At 40.8% G+C, this 26,971-nt stretch overlaps 1 protein-coding gene across 1 annotated transcript; it reads left to right on the top strand.

The window, feature by feature from the left end:
* Positions 1-26,328, top strand: LOC145067617 (cation/H(+) antiporter 14-like). The gene is made up of 3 exons (XM_079014716.1): positions 1-189; positions 23,979-24,986; positions 25,098-26,328. Exons 1-3 carry the CDS (start codon positions 1-3, stop codon positions 26,253-26,255), a joined length of 2,355 nt encoding a protein of 784 aa, XP_078870842.1. The 3' UTR covers positions 26,256-26,328.
* Positions 26,329-26,971: the final 643 nt, after the last annotated feature.

Below are 26,971 nucleotides of genomic sequence, written 5' to 3'. Positions count from 1 at the left end.
ATGGAAGAAGAACTGAAGACAATTCAACAAGTCAAACATACCAAACCAATAGCATCCGTTCCATTGGTGTTTGAAGTAACTGCTTATACAAATCCAACTTCTTGGGTAAGTAAGGAAAGTGAAGATTTATTGAGTAACGAGGACGAGGTTACTTCCGAGGAAAAGAGCTTAATTGTGGATGAAAAGATGGTTCCTTTTAAAATGAAAATTTTGACAAAGTTTATATTTTATAATCCTTGAGTTTATAAAATTTAAACTAACTTTCCTCTTTTTTATATAATTTTCGGACTTTGTATAAAAGGAAGAAAGGTATGACTTTTCCATTAGTTTATTCAAAAAGAAATGAAGCATGGGAGACATGTTTATGACATGGGGACATATGTGCTTAAAGTGTTAAGACCTAATGGTTAATACTTTCACTTTTTGCATATAAATAAGAGGCTTGCATTCTTGAAATGTTGCTCATTCATTCTTCCCTTAAGGCAAGTGGATGAAAGTTTTGGTTAGAAAACTTGAAGAACACTTGCATCTTCATGCCCTGTTTAAGTTTATATTCGTTATGAACTTAATGCTTAAGGGTTTAAGAGTTTTGGAATAGCATCTACATCAAATTAAGTCATTGTTGGTGCCCCAAAGGTTTCACATTCTTCATCAACGTCCAAGCCTATCAAGAGGACCCAAAGAACTACAAAGGTTGTTATTTCTTCATCCTTTCTATGGTTGGTGTTTTATTATTTCTATAACATGCAAGAAGATCCTTGGTGGGTATAAAATGTTTATGTTATTTCAAAAAATAAAGTCTTCCGTTGCCATATTTTTCAAGTTTATGAAACTATTTTTGAGCTAAAACCCAACACATTGATGAGCCCAAACGGTGTAACATCCCATTTTCACCACCAACAAATTTCTTTTTATTAAGGTAAAACTTCCCAATTATAAATCTCTTATTAAGAAAACCGTTTATTCTGGTGGGATGTCAAGTCCACCAAGCAAATTACACCATTTGTTTGCAAATAAAACGTAATATAACAGTAAAAAGGGGTATCAATCCTCGGGGAAATGGTTGTATTCAATCACCAATGCAATCTAAAAGAACTAGTGTAAATAAACTAACTAACTACAATTAAACTAAAAAGGGGGTGTTATGATTGCTTGAAAACTAAAAGACTTGAATAACTAGAAAACTTGCAATTAATCAAGATGATGAGATGCTCAAATATTGGAGAGACTTAGTAAACCAAGGCAATTTAACACAATGAACATTTGTGTGTTTACCATTAGGATTTAATATGAAGCTTATCATTCATCCCAAATTGGTTATAGCAATCATGAAGCATGATATGCCAAGATTCCTCATAAGTTGTATGGAGGTTGGGGAAGCCCACAACACACCTTCTTAATCAAAATCAAAGATTCAATTGAAGCAATTGAACCCAAGAAGTTTATTAGCCATAAGAATAAAGGAATCCCCAATTCCTAGAGGATGTCAATGCTTACACATCCATAAAGGAGTTATAATTCATAAGCTAGAGATGATTTCTATCATCATAAAGCCTTTGTTCTTAGTAAAATTCAATGATTCAATGCCAAACCAAAGAAATAAACCAACAGTTGCTTATTAAAGTACCAAGCTCATGATCAAAGCATTAAACAAGCATAGGAAATATGAACTAGAATCATAGACATAAGATAAATGATAGATAATCATAAATCCTTCAAAAACCCACAAGCATTCAAATGTTTTAGCCAAGGTCTACCAAAATAGAGAGTTTAGCCAATCATGGCAATAGAATAACAATCACAAAAGTCTAATTGATAAAGAAACTACCAATAACTTGGAAAGATGAAAAAAATGAGTCTTGAGCTCCAAAATCTCCTTCTTCTGGTCTCTAATGGTGTAAAATCGAAGTGATGGCTCATAGATCTGATCCCCCAAGGTAATGGCAAGCCAAATGACCAAAATACCCAAAACTGGGCAGTTGCGTAGGTACCTGCACGATGGAAATTCCACCCGTGCAAGTGCTGCTGGAATGCAATTGGCTCATTTTTCCTCCACTAACCATCCCACTACTAACGATTCCCTTGGTACCCTCCATATGTCACATGATTCAAATCAACCAATCATCTTTTAGCTTCAAATATGGATGCTCCAAGCCCAAAATAACAATCCATGATCCATCTTCACAAGCCCACTTCATCCAAGCCTTTAGGTTTTTAAGCCCAAATCTTCTTTGGTGGATCCACCAAGCCCAATAATGCATCGGAAAGCCCACTAAGCCCAACTCCAGTCAAATCGCAACCACAATGAGCTCCAAAATTCTGCAAAATTCCTCATGCAAAATAAAAAGTCCCCGATACGATCCATGATAAAGAAAATAAAGAATATACAATACAATAATGATAAAAAGATCTAAAAAAAACTAAAATAAACTAATAAAAATAAGGAAATAAAATAAGTTATCATATTCCAAAATACATTTATTGAAAATCAAAGTAATATAAGAAACGCAGAATCCTCAATACTACTAATGAGTGTGTACAGTCTCGCCTTCGCCTTCCCACTATCAGTGATAAAACCTGAAAAACATAAACAACTAGGTAAGCACAAAGCATAGTGAGTTCCCCCAAAATACCATCGCACAAACATATAACATCATGCATACTGGATCCACAACTAACAAACTGGATTAGCACTGAGTCCTCAACACGAGTCTGGCTTGCCTACCGACCCACAACTCATGAATGGCTTACTCTCAAGCCCACAACATAAGTTTGGTTTGCCTCTCGGGTCCACATCATATGTCTGGATTGCTCCCAAGCCCACATCATAAGTCTAGCTTGCCTTTCAGGCCCCCAACTTATGTATGACTTGCTCCCAGGTTTGTTGGCTTCCGTACAACCAGGATCGCCTCAACCCATTACCACCATATGTCAACATATAAACAATCAAGGATCAAATATGCACATAATACATGCAAACATCAATTACACAGTTCACTACCGCCTACTAGCTCTTACGACACACTGTCCTACTACCAGCTAACCTCCATGAAGTGCGTAACCATAAGTAACCAGAGGTGATATAACCACCCGAACAAATGATCCTACTCTAGAGCCACAACCAAATAAGGAACAAGCAAGAAAGTCAAGATCAAGAGTTCCCAAGCTATCCTACATGACGACATATAGCCCCGTAAGGCACTCCACTAAATGATAACTAGTCTACTAACACTCTAACCAGCATACCACTACTGCAACATTTTATCATACAAGGATTATACACAGATCTAGCATATCACGAAAACACAGCAACATCCTATATACCAAGATACAGATCTAACAGATCATCACAACATAACATCATATATATCATGATACAGATCTAACAGATCATCACAACATAATAGTATCCTATATACCAGGATATATAACCTAGTAGGCCGGCATTGGTGCCTTCCACCCACAAGTACAGTGAGGCAAACTCACCTGAATACAAGAACTCTGAAACACTACGATATGATCCCTTTTTTTGCACTGCTTGCACTTGCGAATCCACTAACACCAAAACCAGATAGAATCTTAACTAATAGCCCAAAATCATCAAGTTTGAACCAAAGTCAAACTTTGTGAAAAAAATCAACGGTCAACAAAAATCAACGAAAGTCAAAGTCTAAGGCTGTTGAGTACGCCCAAAGTACTCAAAGTACGCCCAAAGTACTCAAAGTACGCCCATCATACGCGGCATGATCCCACTCCTTTATTAATCATTTTATCTCTTAAGGGCTTTTTTCCAAAGCTTAAATCCAGACTCAAAACATCAAATTAAGTCATAAAGCTTCCACCTTTATGACTTTCCATGGCTAGAAAAGGTCCCAAAGCTAAAACCCTAACTTATCAATTCATTAAGATATCACAACTCTTGCATGGAAGGGATAGAAGGACCAAGATCACATTTTTATGCTTCCTAATAGCTCCATAATGGATAAAGTTTCCAACTTTATCCATTAGGATGATCCAAACAACCAAGATCTAGTCTTTAAGTCTCAAAGGGACCAAAAGTGCATCTTTCTTAACTTAATCCATTAAGTCCAAGTCTCCAAGCTTCATATCTGAATCAATACGATCTTTAGATGGATAAAGTTTCCAACTTTATCGATAACAAGGTCGCAACTTTCAAGATCTAAACTTTATGCACTAAAGTGAAAAAAAGCTCATAACACCCAAAACTAGCTAGATCTAACAAATGAATCATCAAGATTCAAGCTTTATACCTCCAAAAGAAAGATTAAGGTGAACAAGGTATGGATCTACAAGCTCCAATGCAACCGACATTTCTCCAATGAGCTCCTTCTTCTCCAAGATACACCAAGAACACTCCAAAGCACTCAAAAACTCAAGTATATCACAAATGGGTCTATGGTTTCGAAATTAGGGTTAGAGAGGATGGAGGCTGAAGGTAATAAGGGTTTGGAATAAGCTAAGGTCTTTAAATAGGGTCTAAGACCCGAATATTAGGGTTGGCATCATGTTTGTGTGCGCCTAGCGTACTCATGGTACATCCAACGTACCATGTTGATCCTCCACGATCAACCTTGCCTAGTATGCCCAACGTACACCCTGTACACCCAACATATTCGCCTTAACACAAAACCTTTCTAACTTCTAACGACCATAAATTCTTCGTCCCAACTCTGTTTTTGATGATCTTTATATCCACGGAAAGGTATTGAAGAGCCCCACAATATTATCTAGATATCTTGAACTAAAAACTTCTCGAAAAGGAATCCATATTTCATGCAAGAATCCAACCTATAACTTTCTCCGTTCTACCATTCGGCCCAATACACAGTTCAAGGGTTAAATATCTTAACCATCATTACCTCTGTAACGACCGAAAAATACAACCAATTTTAAATTTTTCAAAAACAACTTGATTCCATTAAATCATTACAAAAAGGTTTTCAATACAAAACATTTAGCGTATTCCCAGAATCACATTACTACAAAATCATGAGGAGCGGTACGATCACGCCTTCGCCTTGCCACGGTCTCCTGAAGAACCTGAAAAACATAAAACCACAATTGTAACCCCGAAAGCTTAGTGAGATATCCCCAAAATACCAACCACTTATACCATACACGCATAACATGCCACAACATATCTGATCACAGAACAACCATGCACTTCGGGTCTACTGTGTGATTGGTCCACTGCACCGGCCTACAGTCCACCTGGTCCACCCTCTAGGTCTAGCCATAAACCTCGAGTCTACAGTGTAATTGGTCCGCCCGCACCGGGCCTTCAATCCACCTGCTCCACTCTCCGAATCTAACCACATAAATCGAGTCTGCAGTGTGATTGGTCCGCCCGCACCGGGCCTTCAATCCACCTGGTCCACTCTCTGAGTCTACAGTATGACTGGTCCGCCCTCACCGGGCCTTCAGTCGGCCTGGTCCACTCTCCGAGCCTCGACACGTCTGGTCCGCCCTCTTGGGGCCTACAGCCTATCCGGACCGCTCGCTGGGCCTTCGGAACAACCGGTCTGCCCTGGGTATCTTGGCCTACAGCACAAAGCAGGACCCGCCTCAACCCAACTCCAGTCCAAACAACCATGTGCACATATACATACAATCATAGAGAATTTCACAGTCAACAAGCAGATCAAACAGATCACATAACATATCATCATCCTAACCAGGATACCGACCTAATAAGTCACTAGCATAGCATCTCCCTATCTCTCAGGATACCGATCTCAATCAGGTCTCTAACATATACCATCCTAGCTCTCAGGATGCAAACATATCAAAGTAGTAACATAACAACAACTACCCAGATCTCAATCCGATAAGGGCCGGCCTTGGTGCCTTAGACCCTGTTGATATAGTGAGGATAACTCACCTCGATACTGCCGACTGAACAGATAACCCAAGCTGCTCCGACCACTGACACGAACTCCTCCACTGAACAACAACAAAGCACTGAACTCAAAACAATAACCAACAATTACCAAAATGCCCCTGGAAACCATTGGTCAACCCTTGGTCAAAGACAAGGTCAAAGTCAACCCCTGACTGACTCTACTCGCCGAGTCAACCCGATGACTTGCCGAGTACCCAAGCTCAGAACTTCCCTCAATCCGCGACCTAACTCGCCGAGTCACCCCGAGACTCGTCGAGTCCAACAACTCTGAGTCCACTCGCCCACAACTCACCGAGTCATCCCTTGACTCGCCGATTCTCGACTCAACCAGAAAATATTGGGACTCTTCGACAAGACTCGCCGAGTCCAAGACCAGACTCGTCGAGTCTAAGACTATCTTCAACCTACTCGCCGAGTTGTTCATACAACTCGCCGAGTTCCAGGCCATCTTCATCCAACTCGCCGAGTTGTTCTTCCAACTCGTCGAGCTCCAGCTCCTCTTCAAGCAACTCGTCGAGTCCACCCATGTGACTCGTCGAGTACCACCAGTCTGAATCCATACAGAAGCACTCCAGGCCATCCAATTGATCCAAAACATAGATCTAGCCTTTTACAACCCATCCATCACGTAAAGTGGCAAACTTTACGTGAATCCAAAGAGATCTAGGCCTTTAACACTTTAGGGCTAGGGTTTGGGACATGATAGCTTCTCTACACACTCAAACACAGGGACTTTCAGGCATTCCAACCCTTCTCCATTCCAGATCTGAGGTAGCAACCTCAGATCTAACCTCTAAAGTCCAAAACACCAAAAGATAAACTCCCCACAAACCCCATAATGATGAATCCATAAGAACAACAACCCAAGGAATAGATATTACCTCAAAAGAACGCCCCAACTGCAATGGAACTCGAATCCAAGCAAAGCCCCTTGCTCCAAGCCTCCTACCCTTCAAGATTTCCTCAACAATTTCTTCTCCAAGCTCCCAAATGCAATTTGATCCACTCACATACGAAGATTAGGGTTTCTGGACTTGAGGATGAGTAAAGAGGCTGGGGGAATGGATATTATGTTCTTTATATAGGGCTCAACCCCAAGAATTAGGGTTTTCTCCACTCAGCGCCTACTCACTGAGTCCATCTTACTGACTCGCCGAGTCGGCTACTTAACACGCGACCAAGTCGCGACTCTACTCGCCGAGTCCACCCATGGACTCGCCGAGTCGCTCTTTCCCAATTTACTCTTTTAGCCCTTCAACTCTACTCTTGATATTTCGGGATGTTACAATTCTCCCCCACTTAAATTAGGCTTCGTCCTCAAAGCCTACGGCAACTCAACTCCAAAATACTCCCACGACGCGCCACCTGGCCCTAACCGAACCAGGTTCCTCAAGGCATAACCATCGAAACTCGAACTCATTTCCTCTTTCCTTACGGTGTCCTGACCACCGTCTCAAACCGGGCACCGGATGTACCCTCTGATAATCACACTCAACAATCGAGAATTACCCAAGATGCACCACTGCACCAAATCACAACCATCACTCGACCCATATGAGCTAGAGAACCATGAACCATTGGATCCCCGATCCGAATCCCACTCTATCCATTCCATGCTGACGGAAAGACCCATTCTTCAGAGAAACTCCCATGAGTTCTCCTCTTGCAATCACATACACATGCTGAACTAGCTCTAGCACCCTCCGGTTGGGAAAACTCGATACACTGATGATTTCTCCAAACCTCCCCCAGGATGAACCACTACTACACACTCAACCCTTGTTCAGAATCACACTGAGAGCCCAAGACTCTCTCCTTGCATCCCTTCCGAGCCTCTTGGCTCTACACCCGCGAAATTCCTTTCGCGACCTCAGCAGACATCCCAATCCGGATGTGACTCCATTCCACTGCCACAAACATGCTGCGCAATAATCATACTCGGATCACTCTAATCATAACTCTGCTATGCCGTTTTCACTTCCATGAACTTGCACTCCCTCTCGAAGTTACACTCCTCTCTCATTCCTTACCAAGGAAATCCACTTGGCTGCCTTGTCACCACAACAAGTGCCACGGTGCTCACCCAACGCTGCACCACCCCTTTATAGCGTAATCGCTATCCATGCAACACACATGCTCTGAATCTGCTCGCAAGGACTCTCGAGTCCGTGCACCAACTCCACTAATCAAGATCAATACCCGGGGCCAGACCTCCTGGTGCTAACACATCGCAACATACTCAATCCATCTCCACAATCGGACTAGCAATACCTGCAGAGTCTTCAACATGACTGGATCGCCTCACCAGGCCTTCAGCCAATCTGGACCACTCTCAGAACCTTCAGCCAATCTGGACCGCTCTTCGAGCCTTCGGCCTGACTGGTACGCCTATCGGCCTTCAGTCTATCCGGACCGCTCAACTAGCATTCATCATTCTGAGCTATCTCTCCCGGAAATTCTCGCATGCATACTGTTCTAACCCTTTAAGGGTTCCGAACTCTGTCTCAATCGCACATGCTCGATCCCGGCCTACTCCCAGGCCCTCCACAATCGAATGCCCTAGGTCTGTATCCCGCCCCGCATGCCTGCCACTTACTCGTACCAGCCTATACTCTTGATTGACAGAACCACTGCTGAAACCCAAGCAACTAAGCACCCTCAAATACTCATCGATCTCCTGGAGAATTTTCCAATTCTCCCCCACTTGTAGCACTGATTAACAACCACCGGTCTCCATCACCGACCTCCCAGAACAACTCTGCACAAAACCAATACTTACATGCGGACTGATTCACACAGGCATAAACAACCTTAACAAGATCCCCCATCAACACTGATAACCCGCTCGAAAGAAATTCAACCTGCATCTAACCACTCCTCAGAAAGCAGATGCTACCCGGCCTTCAAACCAATGCCAACTTTCCACTAATAACTCTCATGAATGATAACCAACGAAATTCCTAATACAATAACCCATAACCAAACCACAACCCTCAAAACGACGAATACCGCATCGAAAACCACACAAAGATACCAGCACATAAACAATACACCACAAATAATCACAAGATAACAAGATATCAAGAAAGAAACATACCCGCAGCTACATCCGGCACTGCTCTGACCTCCTCTGCTGCAAGCTGATAAGCACGACCCTGAGCCCTTGGGGGCTCCGCTCCACTCTGACCTCCACCTGTAATCCTCAAAGTGGCTGGTGTTGGAGCCTGCACCGGTCCCGCAGCAAGCTATGGATAGTTGACCCTCAAATTTCAACCTGATGACAATGATAACAAATCCTCAAATCCCGAACTGGCGCTGACTGTCGACAATCCCTCGCATAGTGCCCCTCCTTTCCGCACTTGCGGCATGCACCACCGGACCTACAAACTCTGGTGTGACCCCTACCACACTTCCCACAAGTGTGGCTGCTCAGATCCCCCACTCTAACATCAACGGTCTTGGACCGTTTCAGCGCCGGCTGCGACTGCACCGGAGCCTGCCTCAGCTCACGCAACTGCAACTCAATCTCTAACTCACGCCGCCTAGCAGCCTCCTACAACTCCAACAAGGTCTCGCACCTCTGGGTAGACACAAACTATCTGAGATCCCTCTTGAGCATGCTCAGATATCGAGACATCTGAGCCTGCTCCGAGGCGAACCCTGGGCAAAACATTGCCCTCTCAGTGAACATCCTGGTGATCTCAGTCACCGACTCCGAACCCTGCTTCAGCTCAAGGAACTCCTGAGCCAATCTCTCCCTCTCAACTTGCGAAACATAACGAGTACTAAACATCTCCTTGAACTGATCCCATGAAACCGCAGCCCTCTGCGCATCCGAATATGACCCCGTGGTCAATCTCCACCAATCCTTCGCCCCGAGCCTCAACAGGTTCAGAGCACACCTCACCCTCTGATCAGCAGGGCATGAACACGTGAAGAAACACCCCTCCACGTCCGATAACCACCTCATAGCAACAATCGGGTCCTGAACTCCATCAAAGGTGGGAGGCTTCGTATTGTCGAAGTCCCGATACTGAAAGCCCCGACCAGCTCCTCCCCCTGCTGCTGCTACAGCTGATGTAGCCGCCGTGGCAGTCGTCTCTATGAGAGCTGCATAGCGCTCATCAAAATACTCAACCATGGCGGTCTTGATCGACCCAAACAGCTCCGGCAACTCAGCCCGGAACAACTCGGCAATCTCATCACACAGGATCTCACGAATCCTCGCATCCAACTCACATGAGCTCATCTGACCGATAACCTCGAGCGGTACTGACCCGCCCGAAACTCCCTCTCCTGCTCCCGATCCTGATCTGGATCCACTCTCATCATGCCTCAGAATCTCCATACTGAAAAACACCACACAAAATCTCAGACTCTTCCCATCATCATGGGATCCAACTCTCTCAACCCAACCCTAGAGGTCATGGTTTCCCTGATACGCGTATGGGTCTTGTGCTTTCAGTAGTACGGGCCCATACTACCTTCCACACCTACCCATATTCGTATGAAGTACTACCACAACACCCTAGTGAAAACATGCATAACAGCTCTCAACCCTCACCACTAGAGGAACACTGAAAATCTCCCACAAGGAAACCTTAGGCTACAGGCATCACAAATCAGGCAACATTATCATGAAATCCTGAAGATCCCTAGCCTAACGCTAGCATGCTATTCTATCAAAGCTCAAAAACAAATAACATGCATGGTATTTTGGGGTTACTTATGTTGGATTAATGTCTAAGTCCATAACTATATTTGGTATGTACTTGACCCGACCCGGCATGGTCCATTTGGGTTGCACTTCACCGACACAATTTATATGGATAATCTTTTGAGAATAGTATGTTTATGATTAATATTAATATATTATAAGTTCTAATATATTATTATGGAATCATATTATTTAATTAGTATTGATCAAGAATTAATTTATAATTAATTAAGTGATCAAAAGGAACTAATTAAATATGGACTCTTATATATATGGAATGGGCCAAGTTCATTTAGGTTGGGCTAAGCTTTCATGGATAGTCCATGGAGTGTTTAACCCATGGATCCTAGGAAATGATAGGTCATGGGTATTAGGGTTTAACCCTAATCCTCCATACTATATAAAGATGTCCTTGGTTAGTGAAATGGGCACTAGTGTGGATACACTAAAGAAGGGCTAGCCAATTTCACTAGAGAGAACCAAGTAATCATATTCTCTAAAGTATTCCAAGGTGTCTTGGTGATTTGTGATTCCACTTGAGGCTTCCACACTATTGGGGCTAAGCTCTTAAAGCTTGAAGACATCAAGCTACATCAAGAGGTATGTATTCTATCTTGTTACATTCATAGTTTTGTATGCTAGATTAGGATAATACCTTGGATGTTCTTATTTGCATGTATAATAGAGAAAACATAGATCCAAGGTATTTAGGGTTACATGTACACTTAGGAGTGTTAGAATGCTCAAAACCCAACAGTGGTATCAGAGCCTAGGCTTGTTTTCTTGTTATACCTGCAATAGAAGCTAAAAAATCGAGTTTTGTTGCTGTCTGCCCAGCAGACTCGCCGAGTCCATGAATGGACTCGCCGAGTTGGTTGATGCCACTCGCCGAGTAGGAGCCCCAGACAGCATATTTTCGAGTTTTTTGGCTAGAAATGGACTAGGAACATTACCCTAAGTTGTTTTTGAACTTATAAACTTGTTTTTGATGTGTTAATGTTCATGCTAATCCATTTTCAAAGATAATTTTCAATAGATTCATGTTTTGTATTAGTTTAAGGTTTAGACTAATTACATGAAAAAGTTTGATTTGAATTATCTTGTTGTTATGAGTTGCTTAGATTAATAGAAAAGTTAATTGAAATAGTTGTTTTCAATCCATTTTAATCTAAGAGTTGAGTATAAAATGTGTTTGTGTAACTTGTCCTCAAGTTACATGAAAAGTCACATTTAAGACTCATAAAACTCATAAAAGTTGGCAATGGTTACAAAATGAAGAGTCTTGTGTCATTGAATAATTTTTTATGACTCCATAACTTGTCCTCAAGTTATGGAAGTTCAAGAGTCACTTCATTAAAGAAAAATATGTAACCATAATTAAATCCATAAGTTATAAAATAAAGAAAAAGTTAGTTCTTTTATTAGTTTAAAGTCTTCCATAACTTGTCCTCAAGTTATGGAACTTGAAGAGTTTTTGGATTAAAACTACTTTAAACACATAAGTTATGGAATTAATTAGTTTTGAATAATTTCAAAACTTTCCCTCAAGTTTTGGAATTTGAAAAGTTTTCCTTATGAATACTTTAATTCCAAGTTAGCCCTTAGAATTTTAAAAGTTAAAATTCAACCCTTATACTTTATAATATTATAAGTTAATAATATATATGTATAAGAGTAAAGTCAGTCTTACCGCTAGTACGCCTCATTCACGAAGCCGGTCTATAAGGTGGGTATAAGGTTGGTGCCTATAAAATGGCAACTTAATGGGTGTCCACTCTCACCCACCGCTTGCTTGACCGGTGGAGGGTCGTTAGCCGAACGGGTTTTACAAGACTATAATTCTCCTTCATTAAAAGTATTAATGATAATACTAAGTAACTAAACTCTTAATAATACCCAATCTTAGTTACTTAGGAAAAATGTGAATAAGGTGCTAACCCATGAAATTACACTTTACACTTTGTCTAAGTCGTTAGTGGAGCGTGTGTGGTTAACCGGCACACTAACTTGGACTTAACAAGGTAGGTAAAGGGTGACTTAATATTTATCATAGTATCGATGGAGCGTGTGTGGTTAACCGGCACATCGATTGAGGGGTAATTTATTAAGGGTACCAAGTGATTTGCATGGTTACTTCACACCTTGTTTTGTGATCCTCGGCATCCCAGTCACAAAACCTGAAGGGAACACTCGAGATTGAAACATGCCTTTGAACAGTTCAATGAATCTCAAAGATCTAGGAGTTTCAAAACCAATTAAAACCTAATAATACATTTCGTTTATCTTGGTGGAAATTGGTGAATCGTCATTCACCTACCTTCAAATATTTTATAGCTTGGATTACGGCATACCTCTTCTAAGTTATAAAATAGTTTGTTGGGTCCTAGCCTTAATATTTCATATTGGGTGTCATATTAAGGACTTTAAATCAACTATCTTGAATATCTCCCAAAAGATGTCTGGTTTAGACACCTATGATCTTCCCAAATCTCTTGAAATAAGGTTTCCTAATGAGGATGATGTCCCATGGATATCATACTTCTTTCTCCTCCTCCAATTATTCTCCCTAACCCACAAGTTCTTGAAAAGTTTAAGTTCACTCAAGCCCTATTGGCAAGGCAAGGTCTAGGTGTGATCACATCTTGGAGATGTAGTCACATATTGACAAGCCGGGAGAGTTGGGTGTCAAAGTCTTGTGAAAGTTGGTGGTTCAACTACTTTCTAAGTCACATAGTGAGTTCTTTTGGAACACCTATGAAACAGACTATGACAAGACCCTTAATGATCTTATCTATTTGCTAAGATCAACTTCCTAAAACTTTATGGGCATTGACAATGATGACATTGGATATCTAGTAAAGCTCTCTCTTCCCAGTGGAAAGGGATCGGCCATAGTCAACTCGGTTGACCAAATGGTAAAGAGAAAAGCTAAGTCTATGATAGTCTCGTGTACCATTATCAAAGGGTCCATATGTTTATATTGCCAAAGGAAGGGGCATTGATTGTGAAGCTGCCAAATTTACCTAAGGATGTTAAAGTCAATAAGTTTGACTCTACTTCAGGTAAAGTCCACTATCTAACTCTGTTAAGTTTCTATTCTGAGATTCTTGATACATGATGTGACTGGGTCACATGGTGATGTTTTAAGAATCAAAGAAAAAGTGGAGAAACTTAAAGAAAGAATATGTTGAATCTGATCGCATAGATGGATTTCTATCGCATAGTTTGAAAAATCGGATTCTTGAGCTACTTCTTAGGAGTTATGAGATATTGCTTAAGGAATAGATAACAACAAGTTTTCATATGGATTGTAAGGATTAGTTTTTCCACAATGTTTTAAAATAAAAGGAAATTTTTGATTTTATTTATTTTAAAATATCCTTACAATGGCATTTGAGGAAAAATTGTTGCTTATGTGATTCCATTAAGAGCAAGAGTGGAAATATGAAGTTGATTCTTTCATTTGTGGTAATGTCTATATTTACCAAATAAGAAAAGATTCTCATCACCTAAGTTTCATTTGGACCGGAACTTGGAATCATGCAAGTTGTATAGCATGATGAATGAGAACTTTCAAGTATTGGAAAATTAAGACTAATTACTCGGTCACATGGATGTGTGAGTCAAGTAATGGACTAAGGGATCGAGTACATAGTCTTGTGCACTGGTCAAGTCCACCACAAAAGATTGATGAGACTATTCGTCATAGTTTACTAAAGCTCAGTAAATATGATTATACTTACAAGCTTAAGTGTAACTCTAAGACATTGGAAAAGGTTCCAATGTATGACAGAGCGAATAAGAAGAATCAAATAAGGCAGAAGGATAAAAGTTTCTCAAATCTGAAAAGATGGGAGAGTACTTTAGTATCAGTTTTGTGATCATCTTAATGATTAAGAAACCATAGCACAATTAGTTCTCTAAGGAAATCTTAGTGCATTCTTATGACTAAGAAGAGGGATCTTGAATTGTTGAAATGGTTAAATCAAGAAGATGAGTCATACTTCGTTCCAATGCAAGTCTTAGAGTCGTACTCCAAGATTGTAATTTGAGTGACATGTCTTAAAGAAGGTATAAAACACTTGTCAAATGTAAGAGTAAAAGTTTCCTACTCTTGTACATTTGAAATTGGCAAGTTGTGATGTTTTGGATAAAACAAAGACCAACTTAGGCCAATTGTGTGAAGTGTTTGTCTTGATTAGAATCCACACTGTCTCTTGGATGTTTGACATGGGAGTCTTATAGATCAAGAGGACAGTGGGAGTCTTAAAGGTCTTGAAAGTCTCAAGAACTAATCAAGAATAAAACCTAAAGTTTTTCACTAGCACACAACTTGAGGTTCATAACCTATCGTGTTGACATATTCTGTGCCCATTCCAGTTAAAGTTGGCTTTGCATATGAGTTCTTAGAGTTCTCAATTTGTTGCACAACAACTTGGAAGCAATGGCAGGCCCTTGAGATGCCAGGTGGCAAGAAATTAAGATTGAGTTCAGTCCATATGAGTTTGGATTTGTCATTATCCTTGCCTTGTGACTATGGTTTTGACAATTCACATGGATAAGAACACATACACCATTAAATCTAAGTGTCATAAGGTTTCTCTCCGATTCATGAAAATGATGGTGAGGAAACACTTTCACTAAGTAGATTTTAGCTAGATAGCAACTGTGACATTTGCATTCTCAAAGTCGTTAGTGGAGCGTGTGTGGTTTACCGGCATACTAACCTGGACTTGTGAGAAGTGGCAAAAAGGTCTAACCATTATGATTACGGCATACCTCTTCATAATTGTTTAGACTCACAAGTGTGCTATCTAAGGGAAGGTGTATGATTTTGATAAAGTTTTATCAAAACAATCTAGCATCAGAAATCTGAACTTTGGTAAGAAAGTCAATGAAGTATTGATTTCTAGAAGTCCAGGTGATTTCTGAGAACATGTCAAAGCTAGTGGGAGCATAAGTGTTATGCTAATAATCATCATGTTAGTGGGAGCATGATAATTATGATAAGTATTGCAAGTTAGCAATGTTAATTATAGAAAACAAAAGGTTTCAATTGGGAAAAGTTGTTTTGCTATAATTAAGGGAGAGGAAATTATACTTCATCTCAAATCTATAAGCTTAGATCATGAGGTTTTAATCATTTAGTCAAGGATATATATATGAATTTCATGTTGGAATGACTCAACATAAGGAAATTCTGTATATGAGTCCATTATTTGCGTTCTAAAATTCGATTATGATTACGGCATCCCTTTTCATAATCTGAATTATGAGAACATGGCAAATTGAAATGGAAATGTTATAGCAAAAGACTAGTTTAGTCTTTATGTGAGACATCATGAATCGTGTCCCATATGCTTCGGATATAGGATCGATTACATGTGCTATATTCATCCTTTCTAAAATTTTCCAAATGCCTGGGGCATTAAGAAGGGAAAAGGTTTAGAACTGGATATGACTAAAAGGATTAAACAATTGTCGAGAACAATCTAAGGTTTACCAAAGATTGGTTGCTCAAGGACAGTTGGAAGTATAGTGATAATTCTGGAAGGACCATATTGACATAATCTATAAGGAGGCAACTCTTTTTCAGAAGTGATAGTCAAAATGGAATCTGGAAATGTTTCAAAGTTAGAATTTTCAATCTGTGTAAGATTAAGGAAACTTAATACAAGAAGGATGTTTCCAAGGAGCTGATCTCCTTTGGAATACTCTGTAATGTTTGTTGTCAAGTCTTTATGACTTTGTGCATAATCATTACAAGAGTATCAATGCATATAAGTTTAGAATCTAACAGATTTCAGTAAATGGCATGAATTTGGAATTCTTGCATTTGCAGTAAGGATTTGGGAGTGTGAAAAGAGAATCATTGAAGTTATGTTCAATTGATCTAGTTCACAAAGTAAAGATCATAGACAAACATAGTATGCATACTTGGTGTATGGCATGACTAGTGTTTAAGAAAACATAGTGTACATGCTTGGAGCATGGGACAACTATTGTTTTAAATTCAAGAATAAAGTTGATAGCTGAAACAGTATACAATGAATAATGTGTAATCATATGGTGACAAATAAAAGGTGTTTTATTTATGTTCAAAGAGTTGATACCATATTGGATTCAATTATTATTGTGTTTCATTTTGCATGTTTTGACTTCCCGAATAAACTGGGTTATTCTTCCGAAATGACTAAGTTATTCAAACCATCCACAGTCGGTCATATGTTGGAAGTAGATATGAATTAAGACTGTCATGATGGGTTGTAGAGGTCTAAGGTGTTGGACAAGGCTACAACAATCATGAGTGCTCATAAGTTCTGAGTATTGGATTCAACCCGCGCTCATTGGAATCACTTCATGGATTTTATCACGAGTGATCATGAGACGATAATATCTTATATTCTTCAAACCTAGAGATATGAGTTGTTACTATGAGTTGATAGTACATTGATTGCACGTAAACGCATACGGTAACTCGGTGTTATAAAACGTGCCTTTGTGTATGATTCAACAAGTAGTAGAACAAGCCATATGAGTCGAAGTTTATCCGTTCCTTTTACCTTCGGGATAAAAGCGATATCTGTGGGCCCCTCGATGATTTGATGATGACAAATGGAAGTGCTCGGCCGGGCCAGGACTGATTTGATTTGTTCAATTAGTCAGTCGTCATAAATCACAAATCGGGAAACAACTAATGGACAGAGAGAATGATTATAATCCATGTCTCAGTCCATATGATATCTAGAATGGAGGAATATATGATCCCTTATCTAATGGACAAGTCATTGACAAAGGTCAGAGTTCACCGACAAGGTCAGAGTTCGACAGCGGCTTTAAGAGCTACGATTGCCAGTTAGGTTTGAAGTCATACGCAATAATAGTTTTAGACTTATCCAAGTGGGAGACTGTTGGATTAATGTCTAAGTCCATAACTATATTTGGTATGTACTTGACCCGACCCGGCATGGTCCATTTGGGTTGCACTTCACCGACACAATTTATATGGATAATCTTTTGAGAATAGTATGTTTATGATTAATATTAATATATTATAAGTTCTAATATATTATTATGGAATCATATTATTTAATTAGTATTGATCAAGAATTAATTTATAATTAATTAAGTGATCAAAAGGAACTAATTAAATATGGACTCTTATATATATGGAATGGGCCAAGTTCATTTAGGTTGGGCTAAGTTTTCATGGATAGTTCATGGAGTGTTTAACCCATGGATCCTAGGAAATGATAGGTCATGGGTATTAGGGTTTAACCCTAATCCTCCATACTATATAAAGATGTCCTTGGTTAGTGAAATGGGCACTAGTGTGGATACACTAAAGAAGGGCTAGCCAATTTCACTAGAGAGAACCAAGTAATCATATTCTCTAAAGTATTCCAAGGTGTCTTGGTGATTTGTGATTCCACTTGAGGCTTCCACACTATTGGGGCTAAGCTCTTAAAGCTTGAAGACATCAAGCTACATCAAGAGGTATGTATTCTATCTTGTTACATTCATAGTTTTGTATGCTAGATTAGGATAATACCTTGGATGTTCTTATTTGCATGTATAATAGAGAAAACATAGATCCAAGGTATTTAGGGTTGCATGTACACTTAGGAGTGTTAGAATGCTCAAAACCCAACAACTTACTGGCTCCGGCTGATCGTACCTCCGCGTCCTCCTTTACTCATTTGAAAACCATTTTAAACTCTCTTTTGAAAACTCTCCTCGATTTGAGACTGGAGTCACACGAGTGTTTCTCCAATCCACTCAAATCAAGGCTCTGATACCAACTTGTACCGACCGAAAAATACAACCAATTTTAAATTTTTCAAAAACAACTCGATTCCATTAAATCATTACAAAAAGGTTTTCAATACAAAACATTTAGCGTATTCCCAGAATCACATTACTACAAAATCATGAGGAGCGGTACGATCACGCCTTCGCCTTGCCACGGTCTCCTGAAGAACCTGAAAAACATAAAACCACAACTGTAAGCCCGAAAGCTTAGTGAGATATCCCCAAAATACCAACCACTTATACCATACACGCATAACATGCCACAACATATCTGATCACAGAACAGCCATGCACTTCGGGTCTACTGTGTGACTGGTCCGCCGCACCGGCCTACAGTCCATCTGGTCCACCCTCTAAGTCTAGCCATAAACCTCGAGTCTACAGTGTGATTGGTCCGCCCGCACCGGGCCTTGAATCCACCTGGTCCACTCTCCGAATCTAACCACATACATCGAGTCGGGCCTTCAATCCACCTGGTCCACTCTCTGAGTCTACAGTATGACTGGTCCGCCCACACCGGGCCTTCATTCGGCCTGGTCCACTCTCCGAGCCTCGGCACGTCTGGTCCGCCCTCTTGGGGCCTACAGCCTATCCGGACCGCTCGCTGGGCCTTCGGAACAACCGGTCCGCCCTGGGTATCTTGGCCTACAGCACAAAGCAGGACCCGCCTCAACCCAACTCCAGTCCAAACAACCATGTGCACATATACATACAATCATAGAGAATTTCACAGTCAACAAGCAGATCAAACAGATCACATAACATATCATCATCCTAACCAGGATACCGACCTAACAAGTCACTAGCATAGCATCTCCCTATCTCTCAGGATACCGATCTCAATCAGGTCTCTAACATATACCATCCTAGCTCTCAGGATGCAAACATATCAAAGTAGTAACATAACAACAACTACCCGGATCTCAATCCGATAAGGGCCGGCCTTGGTGCCTTAGACCCTGTTGATATAGTGAGGATAACTCACCTCGATACTGCCGACTGAACAGATAACCCAAGCTGCTCCGACCACTGACACGAACTCCTCCACTGAACAACAACAAAGCACTGAACTCAAAACAATAACCAACAATTACCAAAATGCCCCTGGAAACCACTGGTCAACTCCATGGTCAAAGACAATGTCAAAGTCAACCCCTGACTGACTCTACTCGCCGAGTCAACCTCGATGACTCGCCGAGTACCCAAGCTCAGAACTTCCCTCAATCCGCGGCCTAACTCGCCGAGTCACCCCGAGACTCGTCGAGTCCAACAACTCTGAGTCCACTCGCCCACAACTCACCGAGTCATCCCTTGACTCGCCGATTCTCGACTCAACCAGAAAATATTGGGACTCTTCGACAAGACTCGCCGAGTCCAAGACCAGACTCGTCGAGTCTAAGACTATCTTCAACCTACTCGCCGATTTGTTCATACAACTCGCCGAGTTCCAGGCCATCTTCATCCAACTCGCCGAGTTGTTCTTCCAACTCATCGAGCTCCAGCTCCTCTTCAAGCAACTCGTCGAGTCCACCCATGTGACTCGCCGAGTACCACCGGTCTGAATCCATACAGAAGCACTCCAGGCCATGCAATTGATCCAAAACATAGATCTAGCCTTATACAACCCATCCATCACGTAAAGTGGCAAACTTTACGTGAATCCAAAGAGATCTAGTCCTGTAACACTTTAGGTCTAGGGTTTGGGACACGATAGCTTCTCTACACACTCAAACACAAGGACTTTCAGGCATTCCAACCCTTCTCCATTCCAGATCTGAGGTAGCAACCTCAGATCTAACCTCTAAAGTCCAAAACACCAAAAGATAAACTCCCCACAAACCCCATAATGATGAATCCATAAGAACAACAGCCCAAGGACGAGATATTACCTCAAAAGAACGCCCCAACTGCAATGGAACTCGAATCCAAGCAAAGCCCCTTGCTCCAAGCCTCCTACCCTTCAAGATTTCCTCAACAATTGCTTATCCAAGCTCCCAAATGCAATTTGATCCACTCACATACGAAGATTAGGGTTTCTGGACTTGAGGATGAGTAAAGAGGTTGGGGGAATGGATGTTATGTTCTTTATATAGGGCTCAACCCCGAGAATTAGGGTTTTCTCCACTCAGCGCCTACTCGCCGAGTCCATCTTACTGACTCGTCGAGTCGGCTACTTAACACGCGACCAAGTCGCGACTCTACTCGCCGAGTCCACCCATGGACTCGCCGAGTCGCTCTTTCCCAATTTACTCTTTTAGCCCTTCAATTCTACTCTTGATATTTCGGGATGTTACAACCTCCTTCCACAAGGACTAAACTTTACTTCCTTAAGGCCCAAAGCCTTTACACAATCAACTTCCGGCTCATAGAACATACTCTTTGCAAAACATTGCCTGAAACTGATCCCAGATTACAGAAACCCTTTGCTCTGAAGTATAAGAATTAGTCACCAGGTTCCACCAGTCCTTCACGCCCAGATGCAGAAGGTTCAGGGCACACCAGACCTTCCAGTCCTCCGGACAGGAACAAGTGAAGAAACTGCCTTCCATATTAGAAAACCACCTCATAGCCACAATCGGGTCCTTGACCCCATCAAAATTCAGGGGCTTCGTGTTGCTGAAGTCCTAATACTGGAATGATCCTCTCCTCTGAACCCCCGTAGTAGCAACAGCTACGGTAGCTGCAGTATTAGCAACCTCAGCACAGTGGCATACCGCTCATCAAATACTTCAATCATCGTGGTCTTGATAGACCCAAAAACATTCAGGATGGCACCCCAAATAGTCGTAGCTACCTCAGTAGTGATCAACTCACGAATATCATCATTTGTTAACCTGGCCTCTCCAGACTGCCAGCTCCTGAACCAGAACCTCTCGTGAACACCATATTGAAAATGAACCAAAATATATCAAAAACACCACAATTCATGATATTACAACCATTACAGAAAAATAAACCCTTAACGTTTGTGACTTCCTTGCTATGCGTACAGATCTTGTGATTCCAGCAGTATGGGCCCATACTACCTTCCACACCTACCCATATTTGTCTCAAAGGATCGTCATAGACCACTCGATAACAAAGCCCCACGACTAGGATGCACATACATCCAATACTCACTCTCTTGAGAGTGGTTAATCATCCCTCAAGCTATCCTGCTACCATCCCACACACACTTATGGAACTTCCACCAACCATGCAGCCAGTCGTGAATGCTAATCATGTGTAACGTTAGATTCTATAGACAGTCGAATACTTAATTCTACCCTAAGCCCACAATCAAACAAGGAACATGAAATAAGGCTAAATCAAACATTCTTAGGCTATACATTCTTAGTTTAGTTATGTACAACTATGATGCATACACTAAACAACTATAGTAATGATATCAATTCCATCTAACATATAAGAAGTTCTCCTAGGCTATCAGGCATCATATATCAGACAATTCTATCATGCAATTCTTGAGGATCTCTAGCCTACTACTAGCATGTTGTTCTATCATAATCATCATAAACAAATAATAGTGTGGGTAACTTGGTGTATAATTTACTGCTCCGGCTGATAGTACACATCTCATCATTTCTTGGTTATTTTTGAAAACAATTAAAAAACACTTTTACTGATCCTTAGTTTGAGTCTGGTTTCACACGAATGTTCATCCAATTCTCTCAAACTAGGGCTCTGATACCAACTTGTCTTCCCTCACGTCGTGGCAACCTTAAAATGCTTAAAAGTAATTGGAAAATTGAAATACCTCTGGATCCAGGTGTTCCGGTATTTCACAAAATTTCATCCATAATCAAAGAAAAGATGTACGGACTAAGAGTTGGTCCTTAATGAAGCTTGTTTTTAATGTGAAATTAGTGGTGTCACTAATATAGTTTGGACAAAAGTTCTAGACCTAGAGTATATATTATGAATAGCCTTGACATGACTCCTCAAGACCCTTCTAGCTTCCAAGATCTCCCACATCATTTAATGTGGGACACTGTCACATGTCTTTTCTAAGTTAATGAATACTATGTGCAAATCCTTATTTCTTTCTCGATATTTATCTGTAAGGCGAAGTGTCTCACATAGTTTCATGGTATGACTAAGGTCGAACGGAGTGGGTGCGGGAAAGGGATGAGGGAAGCTTCCCTCACTCCTGCACACCACTCCGTGGGTGAGGGAAAGAAACGCGGGAAAGGAGGTGGGGGGGGGGGAGGGGGTGCCGCACTCTCTCTCCTCACGCTATTGGCCAGTTTTTTTCTTTTTATCTTTTTTAATATTTATAAAATTATATACCTATTATAAAAATATAAAAAATATATCAAAATTCATGGTTTTTAATTCTCTACAAAATAAGTATAATATATGTATGAAATATATTTAAAAAGAAAGTGAGGGAAGGGCTTCCCACCCAATCCTGACTTTTCCCACCCAATCCTTGACTTTAGACGAGGGAAAGGAAAGTGAGGGAAAGAGGGGTATGGTCCACCAAAAATGAGGGAAGAGTCCCTGCGACACCCTCCGGTCTAAGAAGTTTAATTCTCTGTACTTGTCACAACATTGTTCATTGTCTTTGTTCTTAATTATAGATCGGTACCAGAATACTAGATCTCCACTCGTCTAACATCTTTGTCGACTTAAAAAATAATGTTAAAGAGGTTCGTCAACCAGTGAATTCCCTCTTCTCCTAGGTACAACCACACAAGAATAGGGATTACAGTGCCCTCTTCACTTCCTTTTTTCTCGATCTTCAAGTGGGAGTGACTAAAAGTTTAACTCCTTTATAATTTTCACATCGCCTTTTTTCTTATAGATTGGTATTAGAGTATAGATCTCCACTCCCCCGCATCTTTATAATTTTATTGACACCCACAATTCCGTGAACAACCTACGTTCAACCTTGTATCATCTAAATACAAAATGATAGAGAGGTAGAGATTTTGCCTCCTTATTCTGACGAGTGGCGTGATTGAGGCCGAACGCAAAAAGTTGGGTCTGAAAATCTAGCCAAAAATATAGCTCAAATTGATTGAATATATCAAAAACAAAACTTGAAAGAAAATGGACACCCGTGATTTTAGGCTATAGAATCGTCGATCAACAATCTTGTTCCTCCTCTCTGGCCTTTCCATTCCCTATGTCTCTGACATTCTTCCCAAAAACCATCGTTTTTCTGTCAAATTTGTTTGATTTCACATGAAACAATGTCTCGTCTACCGGCCATCGTATCATCAGAAGGATATGTCCCCGGAGTTAACGAGCCCGAACAAATGATTTGCCAGTACCTACATATGACCGGTTCTATGGGATGTTCTTGGTTCGGATGTGATGTTTCTACCTTCAGTTTACCCCTTTTGATGCTTCAGCTCAGTATGATATTCATCGTCTCGCATACCACCTTCTTCCTGCTCAAACCCCTACGACAAAGTATTCTCTCTTGCCAACTTATCGTAAGAATTTATATACATGCATCCATGCTTTCGTTTCTGAAATCTCTTTTTGATCATGCCTTGATTCGTCTGTTCCTTCCAGGGTTGTATTGTTTTCATCTGGTTCGTAAGACTCGACAATCGCCTCCTCAACAAACTGTTCCCGGAATCCGGCAAGTTGGTTCTTGACACCGTCGCCAGCTTTGGGTTCATGCTGCATGTTTTTGTCGTCGGAGTTCAGATTGACACGAATATCTTGAAGAGTGTGCATAGGCACATGGTGCTCATTGGTTGCATGTCCTTTTTTCTTCCGTATGCGGTTTGTATATTATGCATTGTGCCATTGCCTAATCTGATCGAACTTGACGAATTAAGCCTCCATACTCTTCCATTCGTCGCTGCTTTAACCTCCATGACAACATTCCCGGCTGTCACCTCCACTCTCTCTGATTTAAACTTGTTAAATTCCGATCTTGGTCGATTATCTTGTAGCACAGCTTTAGTTACCGATTCCTGCAGCTACATCACAACTTTAGCTTTGACTACGATTGGTGTAGCTTTAGAAAGATCAGAATGGAAGGCGTTGACCAATATCTTCTATATCATTTGTTTTTTGTTCACCATTTGTTTTATAGTTCGGCCATTTATATTGTGGATGGCGAAGAGAATTCCTGAAGGTCAGCAGATAAAAGAGAGTCAATTTGTTATGGTGCTTGTGGCAGTTTTGCTATGTGGGTTTCTATCAGAGTGTTTGGGACAAAATGCTTCGTTTGGTGGATTCACGATGGGTATATGTGTGCCTGATGGACCTCCGTTTGGTTCGGCTATGGTGAATCGAGTTGACTGGATGGCGACTTCCATTTTAGTTCCAGCGAAGTTTGCAATCTGTGCGTTTAAGGTCAATCTAAGGTCTCTTGGAGGTGATAATGCGTTAGCTTCTGCGATCACTGAGGTTGTTATCACCATAGCTTACTTGGTCAAGTTCATGAGCAACTTTCTTTTAGCCATGTATTTCAACGTTTCATCACAGGATGCTTTTCATTTCGCTATGATCATGTGTACCAAAGGCATCATTGATGTAGCTGCCTTCTCGCTTATACGATCTAATCGGGTATGTATATATGCCCAATGATCATGATTAATTTCAACACTACATAGCTCTATTTCTGTTGTTATATATGTATGATTTACTCGATATATATACTTTGATTGGCATATGCAGGTGGTAACAGAACAAGGATACTCTCTTCTTATACTCAACATGCTACTGGTGACAGGAAGTACGAGGTTTCTTCTATGGCATTTTTATGATCCATCGGCAAGATACCAAAGCTACAAAAGAACTAGCATCTTGGATAGCGAACCAGATGATTATCTTCGAATGGTGGTTTGCATTCACAATGAAGACAATGTTCCATCGATCATAAACCTTTTACAGGCATCTAATCCTTCAAGACATCAACCTATAGAAGTTATCACAATGAATCTACTACAGCTCGAAGGTCGAGCTTCCGCCATTTTAGTCCCCAGCTCCGAAGTCAAAAAGATCCCATCAGCCCAAACTCGAGTCTTTCAAGTTGGAAATGCGTTCAATTACTTCAGGCAACGTAACCGCAACTCTGTTGTAGTCGAACATTTTGTCTCAATGGCACCATATCGTACCATGCATGAAGATATCTTCACTATCTCCATTAACAAGTGCGCTAACATTATTATCGTTCCATTTCACAAATGTTGGGGTATTGATGGAACTATTGATGCTACCTTTCCTGGAATTAGATCAGTCAACCTAAAACTCATGGAGAAAACACCTTGTTCGATCGGCATACTTGTGGATAGAGGCCAGATCGGAGGACCTAAATCTGTGTTAACCAGACGAACGGAAGTCTTCCATATTACCCAACTTTTCCTCGGTGGTGAAGACGATAGAGAAGCACTTGCATTAAGTTGTCGAATGGCGCAACACCCGTATGTAAGTTTGTTGGTGGTTGTGCTCCGGCCGGCGAATGCTGACGTAGACCAGACACCAGATATGTTACACGAGAAGAAACTGGATAATGAGATGCTAGATCGATTTCGTATGGAGTGTAAAGGACGAGATATCTTTATTCAACAGGAGGTGGTAGACGATGGAGTACAAACAGTGCATTTGCTGAGAGCAATGGAAGAGGGTTGTGATTTGTTTATAGTTGGTCGAGCACATTCTCTTTCTGGTTCTAAGTTAACGCATGGGCTATCGGAGAGACCGCAGTGCCCTGAACTGGGGCGGATTGGAGACTTGTTAGCTTCGTCGGAGTTTCAGTTTTCTGTTTTGGTGGTGCAAACACAGCCGCTGGAAAGAATTGATTACGATTGTGAGCAGATTGTATTTGGTAAATGATGTTAATGATGAAATACTATAGAGATTGATCATTACTTGACTATTTTGTCACTTAAACTGTTCAAATCACTTAACGCCATCTAGGGGATTGAACGGGATGCATTTCTGGGTGGGCCCAAAAAAAAGAGGAGTTGGCCATTGATCATGAATGATGGACCCATTTTTATAAATCAAATAAAAATTCATTTGTTTTCTTCCAATGTTGTTTTTTTTTTTTTTTCCTCTGGGGAGGAAAGTTCTTTAACGATGGTTTTCAAGTCAGCGTTCATATACCGACTAATTTCTCGTTGCGAACATGAGACTATGCTTCATTGTCTTAGCGTTCATATACCGACTAATTTCTCGTTGCGAACATGAGACTATGCTTCATTGTCTTGAAGTCATTACATGCGAACTTTCATGGCCATATGGGCTTAGTAGTGTCAGGATTTGAACATGAGTCAATAGGTTATTCATCATATCTTACATATGTCTTACCGAGTCACCACAACCCAAGTGAACAGTGAACAAATTATATTAGAAGAAAACAGAAAAAGCTTAAGCGAGTTCCTCAAGCAAACCTATCAGAAAACATTTGAAATGGGAAACATACACCAACTATGCCAATCAAGCATTTTTAAGTTAGATTTATGAGCAATTCTATTAAAGTTGCAGGTAATAATGTCATCCGAAAAAAAATTAAAAAAAAAAAATAATAATAGATAGTCTTTTGTTTC

Source organism: Lactuca serriola, chromosome 8 (genome assembly GCF_051521515.1).
Source record: "Lactuca serriola cultivar US96UC23 chromosome 8, Lser_US96UC23_V15, whole genome shotgun sequence".
NCBI lineage: Eukaryota > Viridiplantae > Streptophyta > Magnoliopsida > Asterales > Asteraceae > Lactuca > Lactuca serriola.
The sequence above is the reverse complement of the archived record's forward strand: the minus strand, read 5'-3'. Positions and strand labels throughout refer to the sequence as shown.

What these genes read in the sequence shown, in the direction of transcription:
- LOC145067617 (XM_079014716.1), top strand. Translation starts at nt 1, where the DNA reads ATGGAAGAAGAACTGAAGACAATTCAACAAGTCAAACATACCAAACCA. An exon ending in TAATTGTGGATGAAAAGATG is followed by an intron (nt 190 to 23,978) that starts GTTCCTTTTAAA and finishes TGTTCCTTCCAG; the next exon opens with GGTTGTATTGTTTTCATCTG. An exon ending in CGCTTATACGATCTAATCGG is followed by an intron (nt 24,987 to 25,097) that starts GTATGTATATAT and finishes TGGCATATGCAG; the next exon opens with GTGGTAACAGAACAAGGATA.